General features: G+C 43.2%; 1 protein-coding gene across 2 annotated transcripts in view; it reads right to left on the bottom strand.

Moving 5' to 3' along the window:
* Nucleotides 1-1,109: 1,109 nt before the first annotated feature.
* paqr6 (progestin and adipoQ receptor family member VI) overlaps nucleotides 1,110-27,612 on the bottom strand; it is a 32,623-nt gene continuing 6,120 nt past the window's right edge. For both annotated transcript variants that reach the window (XM_080768854.1, XM_080768855.1), the window contains exons 2-8: nucleotides 21,164-21,450; nucleotides 19,719-19,846; nucleotides 16,645-16,850; nucleotides 5,227-5,353; nucleotides 4,022-4,118; nucleotides 3,044-3,182; nucleotides 1,110-2,004 (exon numbers count right to left, since the gene is read on the bottom strand). In XM_080768854.1, coding sequence (XP_080624980.1) covers nucleotides 1,739-2,004; nucleotides 3,044-3,182; nucleotides 4,022-4,118; nucleotides 5,227-5,353; nucleotides 16,645-16,850; nucleotides 19,719-19,846; nucleotides 21,164-21,450 — 1,250 coding nt within the window. In that variant the 3' untranslated portion in view covers nucleotides 1,110-1,738. The remainder of the gene's footprint in view (nucleotides 2,005-3,043; nucleotides 3,183-4,021; nucleotides 4,119-5,226; nucleotides 5,354-16,644; nucleotides 16,851-19,718; nucleotides 19,847-21,163; nucleotides 21,451-27,612) is intronic.

Below are 27,612 nucleotides of genomic sequence, written 5' to 3'. Positions count from 1 at the left end.
ACCACCACCACCGTTTCTTTTTTTAACTTGAATCTAAATAATGATCACAATATTATGAATAATTTCCTCTCTTCTATACTGTACAGGAGTAGGTCTCCAATACTGGAAATGCAGACTTTCTACAATGGTCAGTATAGAGCAAATTCGGAAGCTTCCTGATACTGTTACTATAAACATTGATTAGTTACTATAATTTTTAAACCACAGTACAGTGGAAGGAATGTACTGGTGACAAAAGGCTGCCATGTCCACCAAAATATTAATACCACAACCCCAAGACTACATTAGTATAATCTCTAACTCACATACAGTACAGTATACCACCTGGCTGAATAAATATAATATATAAATGACAGACCAAAGACTCAAAGAGTAGATGTTATTCAAATTTGTTCTAAAATGCAAATTTCTCTCCATTCCCCAAGATGGTTGGAGTGAACTAATTACATCATACATGCTACTAGAACAGAAAACCTCAATGTCATGTGAAGAATGGCACCACGTGAGAAGTCATTGCTCTAACACCAGGGGCAAAAACGCATACAGTACTGATTATAGCGTTGCTGTCGGGTGGAAACCTTGTATGTCAAAAATCATTACTTTATTGTTAAATTATAGTGAAAATATCCAATCTACAAGATCACAGTAGTGTACTCTTCACTCTTGTATGATGAAGTAGAGCATTGTTTTACAAAAAAAAAAGAAGATACAAGGTTTCTGCCCAACAACGTTAGCCAAACATGAAAGACTTTCAAATAGAGGCCTTCCCAACCTGTAATTTGAGATGGAATAATGAGAGAACAGTACAGTATTTTTGCAGGAGAAAAAAATAAGAAAAAGAGAAAAAAAGCCATCAGGGGGTACATGGCAACTATAGTTACCATAGAAACGTACGTACCCTATAAATTGCCACCTGTGTTTTAATCACAGGCATGCTACCAACTTTTCAGTTGCAAGTAAAGGTTAAGGCTCATAATAAGGCAGACAATCAAAGAGAACCACATTGGCCAACAAATCAATTCAAGCCATTATAGAGTGGAATCAATAGTGATATGTACAGTAGGGTCTGGCAATCAAATCTGTATGTAGATTTCAATGAGATGGCCAGCATTGATTACAACTTTATTAAAAAAGCCATACTAACCAAATATTACAGTAACAAAGACAATATATATTTTCTCTTTTACATTTTTGCATTAGTATTATTAAACAATATCAAGATGCACCAGTGACATACAGTTTTGGCCAACATGGATGGAATAATTGTATAAAAAAATAGAAGGAAAACAAAGTCCCTGCCATTCAAAACCTTTCTTTTAGTCCAGTTTGAGATTTGACCAAACCAGCACTGTTATATTTAATAACATATTGTAAACTTTGTAACATTTAGTGTAGCGCTACCATAAGGCACTTGGGTGCTGTGTTAAGACAAAGGCTTCATTCAACCCAGAGCCTGATATGTTTACATGTGCACCTCTTTAAACATGAGCTATAAACAAGGCTTTAACAACACCTGGGTTTTCAGCTTCCGAATAAACCATGAACACGAGTGAATATTAAAACAAAGTGTATTAACACAAGTTAGAAATAATGCTTTAGTATCAAAGACAAAGTATCAAAACATAAAAAAATGTCACAACAGAAGCACTAACATTTATAATTATCTCAAACAAAATGTGGCAATTATTATAGCCACACCCTCTGCACTGGAAGGTGCAGCAGCTGTTTTATAATACCCTCAGTGTTCCTTGCGTTCACCCTGTGATGTCTGTGGCTGGTTGGCAGCTTGATGGGGTTTACAAAGCAGGGGAGCACTGAAGATACAAATGATGCCTAGGTTGAGGAGGAGACTCAAGGCCAGCGCCCCGATGGTGCCCAGGAACGATGGAACGGCTCCTTGGGCCACAAGCCACATCCTACGTGAGGACATGTCTGCTATCACCGCCTCCATCTGAAAGTGTGTGCCCACCACGGCACAGATGTGGAAGAGCTGGTGGCTGTGGCCTGTACAGGTAGAGAATCACATCATTAGGTGCAATGATAACATTTGAGCTTTCTGAAAGAGTGGTGAAAAACATCTAAGCCACTGAACAACATAAACTGTATAATGTCAGATAAACTACAGCAATTGAACACCAACTGTTTTTATTTTCATTAGACCTCACAGATAATTTGACCCACATCCAGAAATGTGACCCAGTGTACACCTACTGTTTTGTTTTTTACAGGTGAGCAGTGACTAGCTTGACTGGAGCGATCAATAGTAGTTGTTAAGCGAGGACAGATTGGGCCTGATTCACATTACGTGAAGCTTACAACTTACATGATCAGAGTTTATCAGAATTGTACTTACAAACATTGCCATCATTGTAGTGGAATACATCATTCTATTCCCCTAAATCTTAATTATTTGGTATAATCCAAATGAAGGTTACATCTGTTTGGAAACAGGCTGGAATGTAGTGCAATTGTGTGGCTTGTACATAGAATTGCCTTATTCTTTTGCGCAACATCATTTACAGTATTGCCAATTGACAACAAAACGTATATTTGTAGACATAATAGGCTACTGATAATACATTTCATTTAAATATTTTAAAACAAATAAAACAGTGTCGGGCAGAAAGATAATTTCTACTTTATTTGTATTTTTGCTATTGAACACCTTTACATCTGTGTGTGGATTTTACACATTTTTAACCAATGAACAAAAAAAGTGCTTCTGACTAAACTATTGGATCATCAAACTGTTAGACAAACCACCTAACTCCAACTTGTGGAGTTAGGTGGTTTGTCCCCCATTGATTAGAATCTCCACATTAATGGTCAAAAACCTCAACCACCTGAGCTGTATTTGGCAAAAGGGATGATAATATAAGGACACATTCAAGTATGTGACAAATTGACAATGCATAAAGTCACGTCACGATACTTATTCTGATGAGGCAGTATTGTGTTGTTCTAAAAACATGTTTCCCAGACCCATTTCTAGACTGCTCGCCTCCTACAGAGCCACACCGTAAAATCGTGATGGTGGACATACCAAAGTAGTCAAAGCGCCCTGGGGCCAGCCTCTCCGGGAGGTGAGACGCAAACAGGAAGCAGGTGAGGAAAGCGAAGAGGAGGTGGTAACAGTGGTTGGGCAATGCCTCGCTGTAACTGTCACCTCCCCACAGCAGCAGCTATACATGCAAATACATCAAAATAAGTCCGCAATAAAGGGTGATGAGACAATGGACACAAATACAGCTCAAAACAAGACAAATAAATGCATCACTAACTGTCGTGTGTGTGTGTGTGTGTGTGTGTGTGTGTGTGTGTGTGTGTGTGTGTGTGTGTGTGTGTGTGTGTGTGTGTGTGTACATGCCAACAGGTGAAGTAAATGGATACAGAAAAAAGTTAGCAACATAAGAATTTGTGAATAAAAATAGCAGACAAATAAAACAGCAAGGCCAACTGGAGAAAATAATTCCAGTCATGCAAGTAATTCATAAAAGCAACCAATGATTGACTTTTTATTCAAATAGCTAATTATTTAATTATTTTCTGTTTTTTCCCTCCCATCAATTTCAAGGTTAGTGAGAAAAGGTATTAAAGACTTCTGGCATTAATCTGATCTCAGCTCCTGAACATAAAGTGCAATATAATGTATGCTCCTTCCGACATCCAAACTTTTCTTCGGAAAGGGGGGTAATATAACTACAAATTGACGTCATTCCGAACTTCTGATGGGCGGTATATTAGAACGTTTTTGTGCATTCCCAGATATTCTGACTCTCCAAACTTGTTTGGAAAGCCTGTCCGAACCGGAAGATTTTTCAGATGTCAGAAGGAACATGTAATGCATGCAATGCAAATGCATTATTTTTCATAATCGTTCATAATTAAAACTGGGACTGAAAATGTGTTGAAAACAAGGCAACAATCTAGTACTGTAGTAAGAATCACTACAGATGGCATGCTGAATATTTTAGAAACATGTGAGAAAACCTTTCCCCAAAAATGTACAGAAAGCACTCACTCTGTAGAATAGAGGAATGTTGTCAAAGAGAAATGGAAAGACGAATGCCCCTGTCCTAAGAACTTTACTTCTGCGTGGGAACTGTAACTCCAGGAACCTAGGGGAAGATATGGGGTACAGAGTCAGTAAGGCTATGTTGAGTCAGTATAATTATAGAATTACTCATGCCTGTCTTACACTGTCATACAGCAACCAATGCAGATAGGTCGACTACGTCTGAATACACAAACCTAATCTGATGACATGCAAATAACAGTGTAGACAGTCAGTAGCCTACTGTATTTGCGTTTGAGAAACAAAGCAGATTTGCCTGCAGTATGAACAAAGCCAAAAGTATGCTTTTAGACCGGTGCTTGGGACAACGCAAGTCGTGAATGAAACCAGTTAGGCCACCATACCCATTGTACCTGTTGCATCTGTCTTTCTGTCTGTCTGTCTGTCTGTCTGTCAGTCTCAGTCCATTTCATGCCCATATATGGAGATCTTTGTATTCCTACCTAATCCCAAACTGTTGCATTTACCTTTCTTTCATCGTTTTTGAGTGGCACTAGCCCCTCCTATATTCAGCTATAGTATAGAAATGTGTCCTAATACAAACATTAAATGGCATTGACAATGAATGGAGAATTTACATAATTATGTAGCCAAGCAAATGGGCTATTTTCCTCCTACGCAATGATGAAATTCCCATTGACAATGAATGGAGAATTTACGTCATACGTGTCTGAGCAAAATGGTTATTTTTGTTAAATTCCCATTGACAATGAATGGAGAATTTACGTCATATGAGTCTCAGCATGTTACGTCATGATGATGTACGATGATAAGAGCGTCCTTCACTTTACACAGGTGTGATTTTAACCGTTTTGGTTTTTCCAATAATAAAAGTTGTCTTTATTTTGTTTGTATTATATTATTATTATTATTATGTCTGGCCAGTGTAGCTTTTATGCCTATATATGGACATCTGTCCTTGTCCTTTTATGTCCATATATGGCATGCCTATATATGGGCATATCGGTCGGATTGGCGGTTCTGGACAACCGATGACTAGACCGACTTCATGCCGGGCAGAACACTCCTTCCATCCATGTACACAAAATAAGAATATCTTCTGATCTCTACATGGTTTTAATAAAGGACTACTCAAGGTCAATTTGCAGTTTGATACCAAGGTCCGGGATGGGTAGGTAACAGGCTCCTACCTGGAATAACAGGACAAGCTGGTGCAGAAGAGCGTGTTGCCAATGGCAATGGGTACAAAGTACTGATGAAGCCAACTGTTGACCCAGCAGTCTGGCATGACGTAGGACCCATAGGTTATGGCACAGCCTGACAATAAAAACAAAAAGATATCACCAAAACACATTTTCAAAACGTATGCCACAATACCAGTTGTGCCCATAGTCAGAGTAGCAGTTGTACACATTGTACAGTACTATGACATCATATTGGTGACATCAGGGATCTCCATACATGGGCATAAGGGACACGAGTAAAATCAACGTGCTCCCTCTTAGAAATATGTGTGGTGCTGAACGTGAATTCCATGCATACTCTGCACACACCTTTCTCTGCTTTATTAAATCAATGTTACAGACATTCATCAGGTTGGACATAAAAGGGACACAAACAGATAAGACCAGCCAATGATGTCAGTACTATACACTACACTAGTATTGGTGACATTACACTAGGATACTATATTAAACTACGAGCAAGAAGGATGCTTACTTCTCTAAAGAGCAACTGCAACATGTTTGAACACTATAGCAAATTCTCCATGCAGGCGTAGCTCAAGACAAATTAGTTTGTCACTATGCAGTGAAAACTGCATAGTGACACTGCAGATTTGCAGCCCTGAAATGGACCTTTGGACATTTGAGACTGCACACATCATGTACCTAAAGAGCTCTGTGGCAGATTAAGGATTGCAGTGCCAGGAGCCACATTATTTGAAAAGCTCATTAGGTTTAGTACATTTTAAAGCTAAACTGAAGCCTGGTTGCAAACCCTTATACTGTAAATATACACACAACCATGAAATAAAGCCAAATACAAACAATGTGAAACATTCCAAGTCTCTGCCACTGGAATGATTTGTTAAATTAGTGGGCAAATCATATAATTATTAATTATATAAATAGTATACCATAAAGAAGCAAAGGAGTCTTCACCATCAAAGGAGTCTTCACCATCAAAGGAGTCATCACCATCATTTTAGTCTTGTATTGTACAGTAAGTGACATTAGGCAACTACAGCATGACACCCACAAACAGGCATATATATACAGTATGTAACTGCACATTTGATTAAACTTTCTGGCATTTGACATTTGAGTCTATACCACACAGGGGTACCTTTAATTAATTATTTGTTAAAAAAACAAAAACCCTAAGAGTTGCACTAATGAAAGAGACACATTATTCAAGAAGATGTGAGGCAAAGCAAACATTGATCTGAGGGCTGATAGTGAAGAACTATTAAGCAAATCATTGTTTGTGCAGGGTAGAACTCTACAGTTATTTTATTAAATTGAAACTATACTGTACATGCCCTGTGGGAAGTTATGGTTATTCTAGTTCTATGACCACAGGCTTCATCCTCTGACGGGGCTTTGAGGACATAGTTATATACATGTTGATAACACATGTTCATTGGAGCAATGCATATTTGTCATATGTATAGTTACAGAGTATAAATATAATGAAAATAATTTAGCTCAGAGCACTCTCAGTCTTATATACACATGACAAAAACAAACATCTATAGTGCAAAGAAAGAACACAAACACAAAAAGTGCAAAGTGAAGTGACAATACAGTGCAATACAGTTCAAGGTCAGCTGTTCAGCAGCCTGACTGCCTGGGGGAAGAAACTGTTACTGAGACGGGTGGTACGAGATTTGATGCTCTGGTAGCGTTTTTTGGAAGGGAGTGGTTGGAACAGGGTATTTGCGGGATGGCTGGTGTCTTTAATGATGTTGTGGAGGCTGGGTAGTGCTGTGCCGATGATTTTAGCTGCCGTTTTAACGGTCCTCTGCAACCTGTTGCAATCCTGAGCGGTCGTGTTACCGTAACACACTGTGATACAGCCAGTTAAGACACTTTCAATTATACAACGATAAAAGTTAACTAGTCCCTTTGTACTTAAGCCAATTTTTTTAAGACGCCTGAGAAAGTACAGTCGCTGCTGCGCCTTCTTGAGGATGTACTCAGTGTTGAGTGACCATGTGAATGTGTCTGTGATGTGTATGCCCAGGAATTTAAAGTTATCAACTATATCGACAGATGACCCCTTGATGGGGGTCATCTGTCGACATAGTTGATAACTTTAAATGATGACAGGATGAAAAGTAACATTCTCCATAGTTAATCCACCAATCTTAGAGGAAATGGCAGGACCCAACAACTCAATTCTTTGTGACAGTGTAGCATACAGTAGGTCAGTTGGGATAAAACCACACCCCTACTGTATTTTTGTGGGTTACAGTGCATGGAGGATGCAACATTGTGCTGCAACACTGCCCCCCTCTGGCCATTGCCGGTTGCCTAAACAGCAAGATGAAGAGCACAAATGGCTCACAAAAGAGTTTTTGATGACTAAAGATTCAGACAGGTGTGATCAATTGGCTGAATCTTTTGATGAACACAACCTAAAAGTCTTGCTGAGGAACCAAGGAACACACCACAGGGCATTGTCTTGTAGAAAGCGGTTAAGGACAGCTGAAAAGCATTTTCTCTCTGAACACCACCCAATACGAGGAGATAGTCCATCAGTCGACTTTTAGGCTTAATCAGGATTTTGGCCAGGACTAGACTGAGCTGTGGACATTGTTCTTTGCCCTTATGCTTCTATGTACAGTATGTTATTGTATTTTCCTTTCTGTTTTGTGTGTATAATGTGTTGCATACAAGGCCACTGGGTCGCAAGACAAATTTCAGTGCAAACTGACAATAAAATACTATATCATATCATATCATCATAGTTGATGTATACTTCGTCTCTGTCGGATGGAAACCTTATAATATTTATTGGAATTTATTTATTGGTATATTGGACATATGTCCAAAACGTACTTTTCAGGATTAAAAGAAAAAATTGCAAAAGCTCAAAATGTGCCGCTTCGTGCCACGTTTCGAGCGTGTGGATCTGTTACTTTTGATAATTTTGTTATGATGCTGTAGATATCAAGTAGGGTATTAATTTACGAAAACACTCAAAACTGTTAAAATGTGGAGATAAGAGGTTTCTGCTGACTTATTAGACAGACTCTCTGACAGAAGTTGCAGGATGGAAAGCACTAAACTGAGTGATCATGTCAAAGGACTGACTCATCTTTCCCAGCCATTTCCCTCTATAATTAGAAATGGTGAACTGAGCATGGCCCACCCTGGAGAGTCTGCACCAATGCAGAATCAGAAAATGCGGCGTGTTGCGTCTTATTATGGAAAATAATTTGAATAAATTCTAAATGTACTGCTGTAGGCCTAGTGCATAGTCTATCAACTGAGAGGCATATCATATTTGTTATAGATCATTTGCTGTAGATGATGCATTTAAACTTCAGCTCATCATATTTGTTATTGTTACTTGGCGAGAGCACGTAAGGTTCACTACAATCATGTGGTTCAAGACATGGCCTTGAATCAAATGTAATTCCGACCCACTCTTGTAAACCTTATTAAGTGTAGAATAACAGGGTTCTTTTAAGTTGTGTTCGCGAAATACTTCGCTTATGGGAGGTTTCGATCTGAGAAAGCGAGGTGCAGATTTTCATTTATGAACTCACACAGGCATTATTTAATGCACTGTGGGTTTAAGGCTCGTGACGTAGGCACCCAGCGCCCTAGGCGTATATAAGGCCTAGCTGCTACGTCACAGGCCACTCGTTTTCCTTCTGCCACAGAGGTCGCATGATTAAGCTATCCAGCCTGTACTTTGGGCAATTCAGCGTCTCGAAAACCGGGCAAGAGGACAAGACTCAAGCTCCGTGAGGCTCCCTGGTATAACTGGTTAGCATTCATTGTAATTTTAAAAGCAGAAAAGAACTCTATTACAGCTTTTTTCTCGACGTTGAAACTTGTTTTGACTCTAGGAAAACTAGCTAAATTCCGATACGGCCTATTACCGTAGCAAGCTATTTAGCCTTAGCTGTGCGGCTTCACGGGCCTATTACCCGCGGCTCCGCTAGCTTAGCTAACTTAAAGAACAAAGGAACAGGCGAGCCCGCTCTTTTTTAAGCTAGCCGTCACTGGCTGTGACGATAGTGAACGGAAGGAAAGGGTGAACCCGCTTTCTTTTTTAGCCGCTCTTGTTTTTTAGCTAGCCGTCTCTAACTGTGACGATAGTAAAATAAACAATATGTCTAAGTGTGCTTCGAAGAAGAACAACCTCTCCGGGGGAAAGACGTGTGCCGTGGGGGGGTGTAACAACACCATGGCTATAAAGGACGAGCATGCTATTTGTGTCTACTGCTTAGGACAGACTCATGCTCGCGACGCTATCACCGGGGAAGGCCCCGGCTGCATCCCCTGCGACACCATCCCTGACGCGCTCAAGAGGTCCCGTCTTCAACGCGTGAAGATGTTCTATGAAAAGTTCGAAGGCGAAAGACCCGACCCAGACTTGCCTCCTCAAAGGGAGAAGCAGGTCTGCGAAGGGCCTCCACGTTCCACACCTAGACAGAAAGTCGACTGGCCGCCGTTAGCACGTAGCACACCAGTGCCGCATGCTAGCGCGGCTAACAAAGAAAAAGAAAAGCCTGTGCCGGCTCCGCGCACGCGCGCCCCGGCCACGGCCAACTCTGCAGCCTCCCGGGTCCCGATAGACAGGGCCGAAACCCATGACTACGGGGCCTGGGGAGCAAAGCAGAAAATGTCGACCCAGCCAAAGCAGCCAGCGGAGCGGGGGAAGTTACACACTACACGGCCTATTACCGTGGAAGAGTTTCCCCCCGCTCCATTGACTAGACCGCGCCCGCTGTTAGTCAAAGCTGCAGCGGAGCCTCCCCCGAAGCGCGCAGCACATACTGTCGTGCCTAGGAGGATGGCTGACCGCATGGACCCGTCCCCAGGGTACGACGAGGAGGAAGAGGAGGGTAGCCTCCCTTCCTACCAGCAGGAACCCTACGTCCAGGACTACGTCGTCGTCGACGAGGCCGAGTACTCGGACTACATAGACGACGAGGACGACGGCAGCATACCCCGCGGCACTCTCTACGAGGAGGACGACGGGGACATGCAGACCGAGGAGCAGCAGCACCGCGAAGAAATGCTGACGGATGAATCCGACATCATGGGCATTTACAAGAAGGCGGTCCTGCGCTGCGGCCACGAATGGCCCCAGTCTTCAGTTAAAAGAATCCAGTGGGAAGGTAGGAACGAAGACCGCTGTCCTCCCCTCCCACTTAAGAAGCAGAAGCTCCCCCAGGGGAAAGGTTTCCTCGACACCATTACTATGGCGTGGGGGGACCCACTGACGGAAGTGGAGTGCACCACTCGCAGCACCAGAGGGGTGATGGAGATGGTGGACGCCGGTGACATGGGTCTGGACGGCATGCCACCGATGGACAAGGACGTGGCGGCCTACCTCGCCAATCCATCCGTCCCACGCGTCATCCCACTGAACAGAGACCCTGTCTTCTCCTCCACAGCAGACAAGGAGGCAGCGAAAATCAACAAGTGGATGCACGCCCACATGTGTTTCGTGGCCAAGGCAGTCAACGCGGGAGCCCTCCTACAGGGATCTGCAGAAAGACTCCTGGCCCAGATGGGCAACCTGTCCTGCCCACAGGACCTCGCCGAGCTCCGCCGCCTCAATCACGAGATGGCGTCTCTACAGTGCGAGATAGCGGAGCACACTGGGAAAGCCCTAGTGTCCTCCGTTCTACAAGAGAGGATGAGGTGGGTCAGCCTGGCCCCTCTCTCAGAGCCCGTCAAGAAGGACATGATAGGAGCCCCTATCTCTCCTACAAGCCTGTTCCACGGGGTCCTAGAGAAAATGTCCGTGTCCATACAGCAGGCCGAGTCCTCCACTAAGACAATGAAGGCTCTCGAACCTCTGGCTGTCCAGGGCCCTTCCAACCGCCCTACCAGGCCTAAGAAGGCACCATGGAAGACCAGAACGGACGTCAAGGGACCACCCAGGAACCAGGACCGTGGCGGAGACAGACCAGCGCAGCGCGGAGGACGTACCAAGAGGGACGACACCCGCCGCCGCTCTCCCCCGCCCTACAAGAAGGACGCTCCCAGAGGACGTGGTTATGGGAAGCGTAAGTGAGGCGCCCGGCCGGGTCCAGAGGGGGGTCAAGGCCGCACCCCCCCTTCCTCCTACAGTTCAGAGTTCTGCGAGGGGACTAGTGGTCACGGACCTCAGCCCCGAACCGCAACACAAGCGCTTCAGAGAGACTGTATATGCAAAAATTGCCCCTGTATTTGTCTCTCAGAAAAATGTTGTTTTATGTGCAAAAGAATCACATGTGTATGTTTTCAATTCAATAAAGAAAGAAAAAACAAAAAAACACAAAAACAAAACAATAAGGCGCACTCTGACGGGCATAAGCCCACATGTGGGAGGCATAACCCACTCTACGACAGCATTAGCTGTCGTAGGCCAGAGCCGTCACGCCCGATTTTCCTCTCACACTCTGACACAGAGTGTGAGCAGGAACAAGAGGCCATGCCTCTACGCGTCCAAAACGCTAGAGAGCGCCAGAGCACCACGGACAGGATCCCCTCTGAACATGGAGGGTTCCCTGTTACGTCACCTACCACAGTGGCAGACGCAGGGGGATTACCCATGGGTCATGCGCACTATAGCAAAAGGTTACATGCTCCAATTCGCCTCAAAGCCGCCCACTTTCGACAAAGTCATCTTTTCAAAAGCAAGCGGGGAGGCAGTGCACATTCTACAGGGGGAAATCAATTCCCTCCTGCAGAAAGGCGCCATCTCAGAGGTCCCTACCATACAATCCCTAAACGGATTTTACTCCCGTTATTTCTTGGTAAAAAAGAAAGGGGGCGGACTTCGCCCCATTCTAGACCTCAGAGCCCTGAATCAATTTCTGAGGAAATTTCGATTCAGGATGCTGACGCCGCCAGTCCTACTACGCTCACTCCGCGAGGGGGACTGGTTCACGTCAATAGACCTACAGGACGCCTACTTTCACGTTCCAATTTACCCCCCGCACAGAAAATTCCTGCGCTTCGGGTTCGAAGGGAGAATTTACGAATACAACGTACTCCCCTTCGGAATGTCCGTGAGTCCGAGGGTCTTTGTGAAAGTGACAGCCGCAGCTATAGCTCCACTCCGACAACAGGGCATTCGTCTAGCAACGTACATAGACGACTGGCTCCTGTCGGCAGACTCACAGCAGGAGGCGCTGTTGCACACACAACAAGTGCTCAACCACCTCCACTCCCTAGGGTTCCGAGTGAACCAGGAAAAGAGCGTGTTAACTCCGACACAGTCTATAGACTTCATCGGTATAACGCTGGACTCGATTTCTTTCACGGCTCGTCCGAGCCAAGAAAGAATAGAGGCAATAATACAGTCCACGGCGTCATTCAAAAGGGATCGCTCGATTCCATTTCATGCATGCCTGCGGATGGCGGGGCTTATGGCCTCAGTGGTTTACATAATACGCCTAGCCAGGCTAAATATGAGACCTTTTCAACGGTGGATGAATGCGTTACGCATACCCATGCACCGTCGCCGCCAGAGAATAACAGTGACGTCACAATGCGTGCTAGCACTGAAATGGTGGGCGGACAGACGAGCCCTCTCAGAAGGCGTCCCTATGGGCAGACCTCTGACCAGGAAAGTCGTCACCACAGACGCCAGCATGTCTGGCTGGGGAGCCACATTAGAGGGCACCACAGCCAGAGGATTGTGGACGGGACAATTACTGTCCTGCCACATCAATTATCTGGAGTTGATGGCGGTGTTCCTCGCACTGAAGAGCTTCGAACCGCGCATCCAAGGTTGGCACGTCCTGGTCAGGACGGACAACACGACAACGATGTGCTACATCAACAAGCAGGGAGGACTCAGGTCCCCCCGCTTGCACCAACTGGCTCAGAAACTCACGCTATGGTGCGACGCTCGTCTCTTATCCATTACAGCGTGCCACGTCCCGGGTGTTCTAAACACAGGGGCGGACCTGCTGTCCAGGGGAGACCTCCGATACGCAGACTGGTCACTACACCCCCAAGTAGCGAACCAGATCTGGTGCAGGTTCGGAGCACCCGAGGTAGACCTGTTCGCCTCAGAGCAGGACACGAAATGTCCTCTCTTCTTCGCCATGAGAGGACCATCAACATTGGGACTAGACGCTCTAGCTCACCAATGGCCCAGGTCCCTTCTCTACGCCTTCCCTCCACTGGGTCTCATTCTTCACACTCTGGACAGAGTGAGGACTCAGGGTCTGACGCTACTTCTAGTAGCACCAGCCTGGGGCGTGTGGAGGACGGAAATAGCTCCCCTCCTCTACAGCCAACCATGGCAGCTCCCTCTACGAGCGGACCTCCTCACGCAAGCGAGAGGAGAGATCTTCCACCCTTGCCCCAGGGACCTGGACCTCTGGGTCTGGCCCGTGAAAGGGTGATGCTGACAGAAACCGGCCTCCCTCCGAATGTTATTGCAACAATTCAGAGGGCCAGAGCCCAGTCAACAGCAATACGCTACGAAACAGCCTGGAACGTGTTCGAGCGGTGGTGCTTAGAACGACCTAACCAGGTTATCCCCTTCCAAGCTTCAATAGTCAACATCCTGACATTCTTGCAGGAGTTCCTGGATAGAGGTCTAGGCCTCTCCTCAGTGAAAACCCACCTTTCAGCCATTTCGGCTTGCCACGTGGGCATTGACAACCAGACAGTATGGAAACATCCGCTGGTAAAACAGTTTGTGAAGGGCGTACGCAGGGACTGTAGGGTCAACAGGCCCCTGGCCCCCTCCTGGGATCTGTCACTAGTACTCAGGGCTCTAACAAATGAGCCCTTCGAGCCACTGCAGACGGCTGACTTAAAATCCCTTACTCTTAAGACAGCCCTCCTAATCGCTCTAACGACCGCTAAGAGGGTCAGCGATCTACATGCACTTTCGACCACTCCAGAGTGCATGAGATTCGACGACAGGTCAACCAAGGTCACCATCAAAGCAAACCCAGCCTTCTTACCAAAGAACGCTTTCTCGGTCTGCGTACCGGTGGACCTACAGGCTTTCCACCCTCCCCCCTTCGCCACGGAAGAGGACAGGAGGCTGAACTGCCTTTGTCCAGTAAGAGCGCTCCGCGCCTACATGGATAGGACAGGCCCCTACAGGATAGGCCATCAACTGTTCGTATCCTGGGGTGAAAGAACCAGGGGAAAACCTGTCACCAAGGTCACTATCTCCAACTGGATAGTGCAGGCCATTCGCCTGGCCTATACCACTCAAGGGGTAGAGCCACCGCTTACGCTGAAGGCTCATTCCACGAGAGGCATGGCAGCATCCTGGGCGCTCCACAAGGGCATCTCGATCCAGGACGTCTGCACAGCAGCGAGCTGGTCCTCCTCCTCGACCTTTGCCACATACTATAACCTAGATGTGGCAGTGCCTTCTATAGCGCACGCGGTCTTGGGAGCAGCCGCACCATAGGTGGACTACGTACATTATATATATAATATATATAATAACATAATATTAATAAAGTCCACCTTACAGAGCCCCGGAGGGAAGGGAACAATGCCCCCTCCTTCCTCTATAAACCCAGGCTATCTGGGGTAACCCTTCTCTACCCCAATTAGCCACTAGGTGGGACCGGGCCACAAACCTGAGGTTTGTCCCCAGCCCTTAAATGATTCCCAAGTCCTAGGACTGGCTAAGTTCTGGATACGGGAGTTCATAAAGTCCCATAAGCGAAGTATTTCGCGAACACAACTTAAAAGAACATTAAGGTTTCTTTAGAAACCATGGTTCTTTAAGTAAGTGAGCGAAATACTTCGCTGAACACCCTTCTGTCATGCTCTGTGGCAGAAGGAAATTGTTCGAGTGGCCTGTGACGTAGCAGCTAGGCCTTATATACGCCTAGGGCGCTGGGTGCCTACGTCACGAGCCTTAAACCCACAGTGCATTAAATAATGCCTGTGTGAGTTCATAAATGAAAATCTGCACCTCGCTTTCTCAGATCGAAACCTCCCATAAGCGAAGTATTTCGCTCACTTACTTAAAGAACCATGGTTTCTAAAGAAACCTTAATGTTCTTTGTGCTCTGATTATTAAATTCTTTTTCATCTGGAAATGTTATGGTCAATGGCTGTAACCTCGACTCAACCCAGTGAGCCATGAATAGTGGCCTAAATACAGTGATCCACTAGGCTTTGCTCTCAACTGAACATTAACACTTACATCCATATAAGGAGTAAGGACACATGAGACAATACTATACAATATGCTGTTTTCAGGTGTCATTTGTGACCTGTTGTAACTAAATCACTTTGTTGTTGCTGAATAAATTAAACTATTATCTGGATTAATTCCAGTGACATCTGACTTTGAGCAGTTATTGCCCCCAGGGGACCTTGGAGAGGTTCCAGTGGTTTCCAGCAAAATGACTTAATATAACTTCAAAAATCAGTTTAACCACTTTAACCTTTTATACATGATACGGATTCGAAAATAGCCAATCTACAAGCCCACAACGCATCCCAATGTGATGGTGATGGGTCCCTGGCACAAAAGCTTTTCAGAAAGGGGTCCATGGCAAAATACAATTTGGGGGTCCTTGACAATGACAAAGGTTTGAGAACCCACTGCTTTAGACTGCTTGCAACTCGTGTTGACATTATGAAGGCTGTGTTAAGACACATGAATCAGCAGGAAAGCCTTGACCAAGTCTTGAACCATCTGTGGTTTGCAACTTGCTAGTGTTGAGCTGTGCATGTGCCTTAACCACTAAACTCTAAATACTTAGTAGTGTTGAGCTGTGCATGTGCCTTAACCACTAAACTCTAAATACTTAGTTGACTGGGGTATGGCTCAATACTTGGTCCGCTACTTTTTTCCATCTACAATTCTACATCAAATCTTGCGTCGCAATGAATTGTGGGCTTGTAGATCAGCTATTCTTTTACCAAATGAGAATAGGGACACATGGGTTTGTGTGGTAACAAACTGTCCTTTGTTTGTCTTCTCTGCGGACGTCAGGGTTACATGCAGCAGACCATGTTGAACTGAGGAACTTCTGTATAACCCTGTAATGTAAACATTTAACATCCAGAATCCAATCCGAACTCCTTTTGTGTGTGCTGTCAGTCCCCCCTTGCTACTACCATTTTAATTCCACTTCATTTATCAAGGGCAACATATCTAAGTGCATTGTTTTTAGCAGTGACCTACATTCAACTAATATTCATGCCTGAGCTGCCCAGTACAATCTTTTATAGTTGTTCAGTGAGCCATTTCAGAGTTGTGGATTAAGTACACTTACACGGACAACTCATTGGATAACTGATGAAGAAGTAAAACGTGTTACTCATTCACTTTTCCAATTGCTCTGGGGAGTCAAACAAGTTGCCTCCCACTCAACAAACATGTTTAGGTTCTCGTCTGAAAATAACAAATTATTATTTTTGATTTCTCACCCAAGCTGTAGAGGCTGAGGGCCCCGTAGTCAAAGAAGTAGCAGATGTGACGTGCCTCTGCAGACATGGTGCTGAAGGTATGAGCGCAGCACGATGTGAAGGGGTACACACATATCAGCAGCATGTACACCAGTAGCGGCCAAACGAAGCCATCCGTCAGGAAGTTCAGCATGGAACAAAGAATGCTAAACCGCCATAGAAAGTACCTGGGGGACATGGAAAAAAACAAAGTAGTTCTGTCATGAAACCCTGTGGAGAGGTTTGTGTTGATAAATTCCACTAGGTTTTGATACAAGGTGAGAATAACGAGTCTGGTTGCCCTAACAGGGCAACCAGACTATTGTTATTGTAAATGAGCGATACTTTGCCGCACTACTCCTCCCCCAGTTTCTGCCGCACACACTCAAGCCATATGTCAAATTGACCGGCTTCATCGGGAATCGTGTGCTTGTATTTTGCTAAGAGATCCGTTGTATAGTTTAATTGATTAATTAATTAGTTCTCCATAGATTTATAATGGGGAAATCGAAGACTAAATGTAAGTATTTTTTTTCCATTGGAGAGTGGAGACTGTAAGCGCCATATTTACAAGACTTGGGAGGGAGGTTCATAATAATTATGAAAATTAATTGAAAACACACTTTTCCTCCGGCTTCTCCTCCTACAGATTTTGTAAATGTATTGGAAATTGGAGTCAAGTAAAGTACAAATAACTCAAAATTGTACTTAAGTACAGTATTTGAGTAAATGTACTTATTTACTTTCCACCACTGGGTTAACGGCAGGAGGATGAGTTAACAAAACGTCAACAAAGAGAGAAGTATATGACCAAGCTGTCCGTCTGATGACAAAAAAGATTACAAAAGAAAGGAGAGAGAAGTATGACTAAGACACAGAAGTGGTCAATGTTATCCTCAACTTCATATTGACATCTGTTGTCCAGATCATATCTCGCTGCAGGGCTGAATCATTCAGGCCGCGGTAGTCAAGTCATACACCCAGCCAGGCCACCCTATCCCTTTACCCACACACGTGTACAGTACGTTTGGATTACAACAGAGCCATAGAGTATAGACAGAGTTGCGACATTGAGGGCGCAGAAAACAGCCCGGTCACGTGTTCATGTACTCACGCGAGCCCTATCGACTACAATACATTCCGTAAACTTCCGTATTACAAATCTCTGTTTTTATGCCAAATATTGCAATATCGATACGATATACGATATTACCGTTAAAATGTCATATTCTACATTTTAAGTGTTGCAACACTTATACATACACACACGCACACGTGTGAGGATTGAAAAACCATAAAACCTGGGTGATCTATTCTACTGTATGCTATCAAATTGTATGTTTATTCACGCAGCATAGTACTGTACAGTATATTGGTGTTTTAAGAAGTATGTTATACTTTAGCTATTGAAAAGTAGCAGATCTACAAGCTCATAACGAGGCACAGAGTGCCACGCTACGAGCTTGTAGGTCTGCAAATCTGCAAATCTTTGAATATATATTCTGTCAGAGCGATCGTTTTTAACTCAATCTTTGCTTCATGGGGGGTCCCTGGAACAACATATTTTCAGATGGGGGTCGGCGGCCAATTACATATATCTTTGGGATCCTTGACATGAAAAACTTTAAGAATGACTGACATAGGGTTTTCAGAAAACTGACATTTGCAGAAATGTCTTCAGGTCTAAATGGGACCGGACCACATCTCCATGATATGATCTACTGCACCACGGATATGTCAACATGAAGTTGAAATAGTTCTCTCTTTTTGTATCTTTTTGTCATCAGTTTCCTCCTTTAAGTGAAAGAAAACTAGTGTAAAAATATCTTTTGTATATTCGGTTTCAAAACAGGCCGTATAGTAGCTTTTCGTGCTGGGGCCCTTTACAGTTTTACCTTTTGTCGCAAAAACATGATTTTTGGAAGATAAATATCCTCCGAAGTAGTTATGCATGATCACAGGGGTGACGTGACATTGTAATTGGCTGGCAATATTAGTGGGAGGGGCCTATGTAAGCGACTGTGGCAACCACACTTTGCAATTTTGAAAAATTGCGACCTTTCTAGTTTTCAAGTGTATTCACATAGGGAGGACAATAAACTATATATATCGTCGCTGTCCGGCAGAAATCAGTTAGCTCCCTTTTTCTTTTTTCATAAATCAATGCTATTGAACAGTCTGTGTTGGTTAAAAAAAATATTGAACCAATGAAAAGTATTAAAAAGTGCTTCTGACAAAACCATCTAACTCCATTGGATCCTCAAACTGTCTGCTAAAGCAGTTAACTCCACTCCCCCTCATGCAAGTATCTGACAATATATAAACAACAAACTTTGTTGAGGTACAATTGCTTTGTTTAAAAAAATATAAGGTTGAACTTATTAGAGAACATTTTAGAGTTAGCTGCTTTCTGCCCGACAGCAGAGATATTATATTCTGGTCTATGCTCGCTCACAAATCAAATATTTAACATCTCACACAGATGATATTTCATTTCATACTTTCATTGTATACTTAGTACATGAGTACACTGCGACTCCCATTTTCAAATATTAGTTTCTAGTAATTATGCATGCAGGTGAAGATCATGCATTTTCCTTATTCTAGTCACTTTGCAGTGTTAAATTGTGTTTGGTTGCAGTAAATGTATCCGTTTTTCTGTACCTGTAGTCTGTAGCTGTACCACCCTACCCTTGACTTTTATACATTATAACTAACAGTTGGCCTTAGTGCCTCTAGTAGTTTTACTCTATGTGTTCTTGGCTTGACACTACTCAGCCTGACTTCATAAACATGGTGGGTGTGTCAGTATAATTATCGTCATTGCAAACAGTGGCTTGTGCATTGCCATCTGTATATAACACACCTACTGTGTTGTTGTACTCATTCCTGACGAAGACCCACAAGGGGTCGAAATGTTGTCATCCTTCTATTCTAATAAAATTCCTGTGGGAGCTACAAACAGTGTGCGGACTACTGTGAAGATCATGCATGCAATATGATCTAGCTATGTGTAAAGCAGTCCAACACATCTCCAATCCCTGTGCACTACACACCATGTTGGCAGGAAGTGGGTCCAGATGTTGACCGTTTCATTGGTCATATGGAAGCTGCTGAGGATGCAGTCCAGAGCTGAGCTCCGAGGGTGACGATAGCCAGAGATGATGCCATCCTCTCGAAACACCTGAGGATCCAGTCACATGAAATAAAATACATTAAATACTACACATTTTTACAGATTAAGTTACATTTTGTATGGCTTGTGTCCAGTCAGTAATGATCTCCCACTGGCTCTTACTGAGCTTTGTTATTACCATTGGCATTTTATAAATGTCCGAGGAGAGGAGACAAACAAAAGTACATTTTACTATAAAGAACCCAAAGGAGAGCGTAATTCCCTGTCCAGGTATTAATAAATAGTATAAATATAGTATGTTTGAATAGTATGTATGATAGTATGATCATAGTATGATTTTAAATTGTAAAGTATTGCAATCCAATTCAAGTGAGATTTATGTTTAGTTATTGTATATTTAGTATTATCTGCTAAATTAAAACAAAATATCAAAAAGAAAATCCGGACGCACGACTTTGCCACGCGACCGAAATGCACCTCGCAGCCCAGGGGGGGCCCTGAGATGTTGTCTAGCCCGGGGGCCCTTGGGGGGATAAATCCAGCCCTGGTTATACTGTGATAGACCTTACAAGTACCACATCAATCAGAACTCGTTGTTGGTAGTACTAGTATTATGATGGTATATGATGGCAATGCCACAAGAACACAAAGTTACTGTAGCTTTCTGTGAATCACAGTCACATGTACAGTATTATGAGAAAAGAGCAATGGGTTGGACGGCAAAAGGATACAGAATGTTGAAGAAAAACAAATGCTATTCACATGTTTACGTTGGTCTGCGGGTGCAAGACACTACATTTTCACCAAACAAATGAGCAAATCACAACATTGAATAAAACGAAGGCCATATCTACAGATAATCTCTGGTATAGACTATAGACTCCCATTGCTTACTTTATGAATTTGATATCTCTGAATGGGTGTACAGAACATAAAATAATATCTGTAACTTCTTATGGCATCAATAAAATAAATGTTCTTTAAATTAGATTTAAAACAATTGTATAAATGTGTTTAAATGAGGAAGCTGTGCCTTTTGAAAATATGTTAAATTAAATAAACAACATACAAACTGAAAACAAGAAAAAGATAAAAGATAAGAGTTGCGCGATTGGTTGTTAGTTTCACACAGCCAGACTTTCAGAGATCTCCGCCTAGCTATCGAAAGGCTATGCGAGACTAATTAGTTGTTGACAATGTACTTCACAAGCATATGTGCCAAGACTAAAGACGATAGAGAATGACAGGAGTGTGTCACAACTATAGCAGAACTGTCATGATTTTATTCCGACATTGTCTGCGGCCGTGACATCACTTGAAAAGTAGGTTTAAGCATTTGTGAGTTTCTCACTTCCCTGCACTTACCTTGGGAACTTGGTGGGTGTCAAAGAGCGGAACTTGGTGGGTGTCAAAGAGGTGGGGCAGTTTGATGTTGAGCATCTCTGTGGGCAGTTTAATGGCACCTGTCCGTCTCTGACAAGCCTCCCTGAGCCTGGTCCATCCTCCCCGGCACAGGACACACCACACAGGGTCATGGGCTCCTTCATTTGGCCCTCCTGTTTCCCATCGTATGCAGCGGCCCCAGCCCCAGCCCTGGGTCCACCTACCAGCTCCAGGACCACTGGTCCCTCCGCCCCGCCACACTGGAAACACTGCAGAGAAAACATTCAAGGAATGTTTAATAAAACAATATGTCCTTGAGAAGCATTAAGACATGAGGCACTTATTTCTTTCAAGAAATTTCTGTCCTTTGTTTCATATTGATCTGTGTGTGCCTGTCCGTGCATGGCTAATCCTGCAAACCGCATTTCTTGTTCACGTGCATACTTTTCACGTTTTATTGTTTTTTCAATATTATATTATATAACTTTTTTGAGGGAGGCAAATAACGCCACAGTGATATGACGTCAGTGTCGAGAACTCGAGATGATGACATTAACTGATTAATAACATGACCTCTGAGATCCACATGAAATCCACACAGTTAGACCCCGTCTTTTCCATTTTAAGAATACAGTGACAGAATAGACAATCACAGAAAAGCATGTTATTTCTGTCAATTTTGCACATCTGGCCACAATTCACAGATATAATATTGTACAATGTATAATATTTTTAAATAGTTTTCTAATAAATATGTCGGTACTTCTTTCTGTAAAGCGACTTTGGGTACCCAGAAAAGCTCTATATAAATCATATATATTATTATTATTATTATTATATGCTAAAAGCTAAAAGCTATACAAATGGACTAAGTCAGAATGATAGACTGACGATTGATAGTCTTGACGTTGTATCCATCCATATATGACTCCATCGAGTCATATATTCAAATTCCAAGGCCATGACTCAGTTTCCACACACATTCCAAGTAGTCCTCATTGGGGTTATCTACCCGAGGTTCTCCCCAAGGTTCAAGTTTAGTATGATAGCAAACTTGCTTATGATGTGTTTGTTTGCTGGAGTCAAGACTAACAAGACTCTCCCATTATCAAACATCTCAAGATGTAGGTTCCCGAGACAGACTTTGACTCAGAGAATGACTGCCATTGTCAGATTGTAGTAGGCTGCTAACAAAGCTTGCATGGTGATAACATCATGATCCTGAGTGCCAATATCGCACAGAACAACAATCCCTCTCTGTCAACGGGTCGATAAGATGGTATTGTTTGTCAGCCAATATAAAATATCCTCCAATATTTTGGACATGCTTTTCCTTCAACATGATTTGATTGGTTTAATTTGTTATTTCCGCTAAGAATGGTTTCAGTTATTCATGGATATATCCTGTTGTTTCTTTGAAGATTTCGTTTTAGTGTTTGTGCTGAAAAATATATGCGAATAATTGTTTTAAGAATACTAAGTCGTAAATAAATATCAATAAACTAAAATAAAGTTGAATTTCAGTTGAGTAAATACCAGTAGGTATGAAGGACACAGATTATAACAGTGTACAAGTAGCTCTTTGTTTATTTGGGACAGAACAACAGGAACACACTTTGAAGGCTGAAAAGCTGTGAGGAAAAGGAAACAGTTGCCTGGCAGACAAACTGAAATAGATTACCCCACACGCGCGCGCGCACGCGCGCACGCACGCACGCACGCACGCACGCACGCACGCACGCACGCACGCACACGCACACACACACACACACACACACACACACACACACACACACACACACACACACACACACACACACACAACGTATATTTGGGAAACAGGATGAGAGGTGATCACATACTAGGACACTATGTTGTGTCTGCGCTTCTGACATAATTATCAATGCATCACTAGCATCCACAAACAATGCACAGGAAACTATGCTTATATTGCCAAACATATACAATCTGGTAATTTTACACCATATTTTTTGTGTCGTACAATATGTGTCATACAATATGCAGCACACCTTCATGGTGTTTCTCTGGCCCAAGAGCAACGTGTGGGGACTGTCGCTTATAGTCAGTGGCCCAGCTGTGAGCCCAAGCCAGTTAACTGTGACAAAGTGAGCTTTGTGGCAGCCAAGCCTCGAGAGACGAGGGCCAAGAGACGACTGTTACACACTGCACTGGATGAAAATGAGGCACCACACACACACACACACACACACAATCATAGAAACACTAGGGACGGACAACAGTTAACAGTACATGTCATGTACGCCACATACAGAATTAGTGTGTAGTTGCATGCAAATCCTGTGGGGGACAAGTGCTGCATTCATTTCATGTTGGACAAATGACGTGCACTGCACACAGGCCATAGTACACACAGGAAAGAAGCTTGTTTCCACTATGAGTTCCCTGGGTTTACTGGAGAGTAACATGTGAAAGAGAAATGGATTCATATGTTTGGCCGTCTGAAGTGACAACAATTTTAATAGTTAGGCTACTCAAGCCAAGGCATGTGTGGGGGTTTCATACTGTATGTGGTGTGCTTTGAGGAAGTCAACACCTATCAGAACAGGTTTTCCTTAAGATCAATATTTGTGAACTTGAGCAGCTGAAAGAAACAGAATCTAATTTCAAGTTCCCCGAGGGATGCTTTCTAGACAGACTTCCTTGCCAATTCATGGGAAAATAACGCCTGAATAATACCTCATCGCATGACTGTATCGCATGTCAAAAATAGACGATCTACGCACACCAGCACCTTGCATTCAGATGAAATCTGTTGTTTTCAGTGTCACTTGTTGCATAGTACTGAATCAGTAATGTATACAAATGGTGTGGATGTTTACCTTTATTAATAGTAATTGATTGATTGCATAGTCAGCTTCACATAGTTCTTGAAAGTCATATACATGTAGTAGACAGCCAGATAGATCAATAACAATAAGTCAGAACCAAGTCAGTCAAGCTCTGGGAGAAACTTTCAGGATATTCCTTTTAAAAGCACACCACAACAGTACAAGTTTACGAACATGCGTTTCCTTCCTCCATTAGCCTTTGAGGAGCCAAAGGACATGGCTGGTGGTCAGACATGTATTAGAGCAATAGGTACAGACAACATCAAGAAGGCAAAAACATACTCTGCATTTCCCCTACCCTATCACAAATGAACTAATCTCGCACATAACTGAGCTTTCCGCCAGCCAGCTTTTTCCTGCTGTAAACATGAAATCAGCTGACAGCAGGAAAGACGTACTCCCATCTTACTCCCAAAACAACACGTCCCTATTATGAGTCATGCTGCTGGATGCACACTCTCCGAAGTTATGACAGTGATTAATGATGGGAGGCCCCTCCGAGGCTTTCAAAGACTATGACGACCCTGAAAACTGAACTGGGAGAGAGTGACAACGACAAATGAATGAGTGAAAACTCAAAGGTGTGTATCCTATCCTCCTAACTGTAGTTTACTGTAGACTCCTGCATATATCTGGTTATTGCGCAAAAAGGAAAATTGACCTTATGTTCTGTACTTCTGGGAAAGGCCTGCTGAGAGCTGGAGAGAACAAGAGGAGGTGTTTCTGGTGGAAATGCTGTGCTGGTTGAGATGGTTGGATCTTGTGACTTGTTTATTGAGAAGTGCAAACCTGTAGGTGTTTGCTGACCCGCCCACTCTTCACCTAGCCCCCGTACCCAGGCTTTTCTTTTACTCCCCCCCCCCAAGCCTCCCATCTTCTCTCATATATTGCTGTTGCTGCTATGACACCTGAATATCCCTCCAAGTATCTATAAAGGTTTACAGTATATTATCTATTCAATTCTTGCCTAACGTAACAACCAGGGTCGCCGAAATATGGCTCCTTTTCCACCAGGGTGGAACTGGTTCGGTTATTTTTGAAAGATTTGTAATGTTTTTTTTTGCCTACAATGACATGCCGAATATAGGGATGCCAATTAAAGTTGAAAGAAGATTAAGAGTGACAGTATTATTTAGTACAATCATGAGCAAGCATGTACAAAGAAGGTAATGGCCTAAAAAAAGAAGGCATCTCATTCTCAACTAATGAACAGCTATAGAGAGAAATTCAATACCCACATAGCTGTTAAGGACATGGTGGATATCTCACGTCAACGTGCGATATTGAATCATCAGACCATCACAGTTTGCCTTCTTCTCTGTCCCTCAACACAGTACCCAGTTAATTTACATAATCTACATATAGTGAAGTACAGGGGTCTTCAGTGTTTTTCAGGCCAAGGACCCCCTCGCTGAGAGAGAAATTAAGCAAGGATCCCCAATGCGTATAAAATTGTGTTGCAATTTATTACATAGATGGCTTCGTTCATAGATGTTGCATTTGTTTACGATAGTTAGCACTATCAATGTTATCATCAGTATAAATTTATGTTTGTTTGTTTGTTTACACACTACTATTAATATGTTGGAATCATGTTGAAGTATTTTCAGACATCTAACCACGTAAACGCTCAACTTTGTAAACTTGACCATTGGCTCTATACTTGCTGTCTGCTCTTTTTCCAGCTTTTTTGGGCACCTAGGCTTCATTGCAGGCTGACACGCTGCAGCCTGTCATGCTGTGATGCCTTGTGACGTTGTAAGCTGAGCTTGCAGATCTGCTATTTTCTGTGAATGTTCCCCCCAGAACAGGGATGCTAGGGTTCAAGTGGTTAATGTTAAAACAATGTTTCTAGTCCCCCTGTAGTAACTTTGAGGACCCCCTAGGGTCCCAGACCCCCTGTTTAAGACCCAGGATCTAGCAGTCTACCTACCTCTGGATTAGTCCATTGTATCCAAACTATTTTGGCGGAAAAAAAATGTTCTCGCTTTTTGAACTCATCCTACTCCTAAATTCTGAAATTCCTTCCCTCACTCGTGATGCTGTCACATGACCTTTCTCAATGGACATCTTTATTGCCTTGGGGCTGACAATAAGAAGCCTATGCCGAGCATGTCTACACACATGCGCGTGCACACACACACACACACACACACACACACACACACACACACACACACACACACACGCACGCACTCACACATGAACACACACACACACACACACACACACACACACACACACACACCTATTATGCAAACATCCCAGGCACATGCAGAACAGAGGGCCCAAGTCACAGAACATTCCATTGTCATGTTGTGACATGCATGTGTACAATATGCCCTTTCTGCACCAGTCTGTACTGTACATTAGTGCTGCCAACGAATATTCTATATCCGAATATAGATTCGAATCAAAAATAATAATTAATAACCGAATATATAAAATTAAGGTTCGAATTAAAAATAATAATAAAAAATATTTTTTTATTTATTATTATTATTAGTTTTCGGTGCCATGGGTAAGCGTTGTGACTTGTGAGCTTGTAGATTAGTTATATTTGCCACGCGACACGCCGACAACGGCATACATTGAAGAATAAATCAGCTGCCACATTTCCTAAACACAGACTATACAGTGCAGCGCAGCGCAGTTCTGATTGGCTTCTCGTCTCCAGCCATGTTGCCTCAGAATTCTTTAGGGTCACTAATTTGAGCATAACAGCGGAGCACAGGCGCTAGCCAGCTAAAAAGTTTCATAACGTCGGCACTCGGCAGCAGACCCACAGTCCACAGATAATAATAATGCAGCAGAATTAACACTGCCTCCGTGCCTCGTTTTGATAAGGCTGTGTGGTAGGATTGCTCATTTAAGAAAAATGTTTTACTGGAGAAGGGAGAATGTATGCGTTCCGTTCCATCTCAGTTTTCAGCAACACCAATGCGCGGAGAGAGAGAGTTGCGCCAGCAATGCGATCTTAAATGTTATGTCTCAGGTTGTATTGGTGTAAATATAATTATTTAAAAATCCGATTGGCTCGAATTGAAATCCGAAATCCGAATGGCTCGAATTGTTCGAATCCACGTGGGTTTTTAAAACGAATATCCGAATCCAATTTTTGGACAATTACGGCAGCCCTACTGTACATTAGCACCTCACTACCCCTGTAAACTGGTCATGAAACACACATCACAACTTTTCCGTTGTCTAACTTTTGTTTTGTTTTTCAGTTATCCTTCCTTAACTTTTCTCTATTTCTGCATTGTGCATCTGACATTACAGATTACTTAGTTGCAACTCTAACCAAATGGATGCTTTTACTGAAAGACTTGGTGTTGAATTTGAATCTGTGTCTTTGGAACAAGTCCAAATCATAATTTGGCTCAGTCCTGCCTTCATGTAACTTTTGGCAATGAAAACCAATTTTAACAAAAAAACATCGCATGGATGCACCTGGGACGTATCCTCAGTGATGTATCCTGAGGTCAACGGGGTTTCGGGTCTCGCAACATCATACCCCTCACTCAGGCGACCCAGCCGGGAGTGATCAAGTCCCGACTT

This window comes from Protomyctophum bolini (genome assembly GCF_963924005.1).
Source record: "Protomyctophum bolini genome assembly, chromosome: 7".
Classification (NCBI taxonomy): domain Eukaryota; kingdom Metazoa; phylum Chordata; class Actinopteri; order Myctophiformes; family Myctophidae; genus Protomyctophum; species Protomyctophum bolini.
Note: the sequence above shows the minus strand (reverse complement) of the source record. Positions and strands in the feature narration are given on the sequence as shown.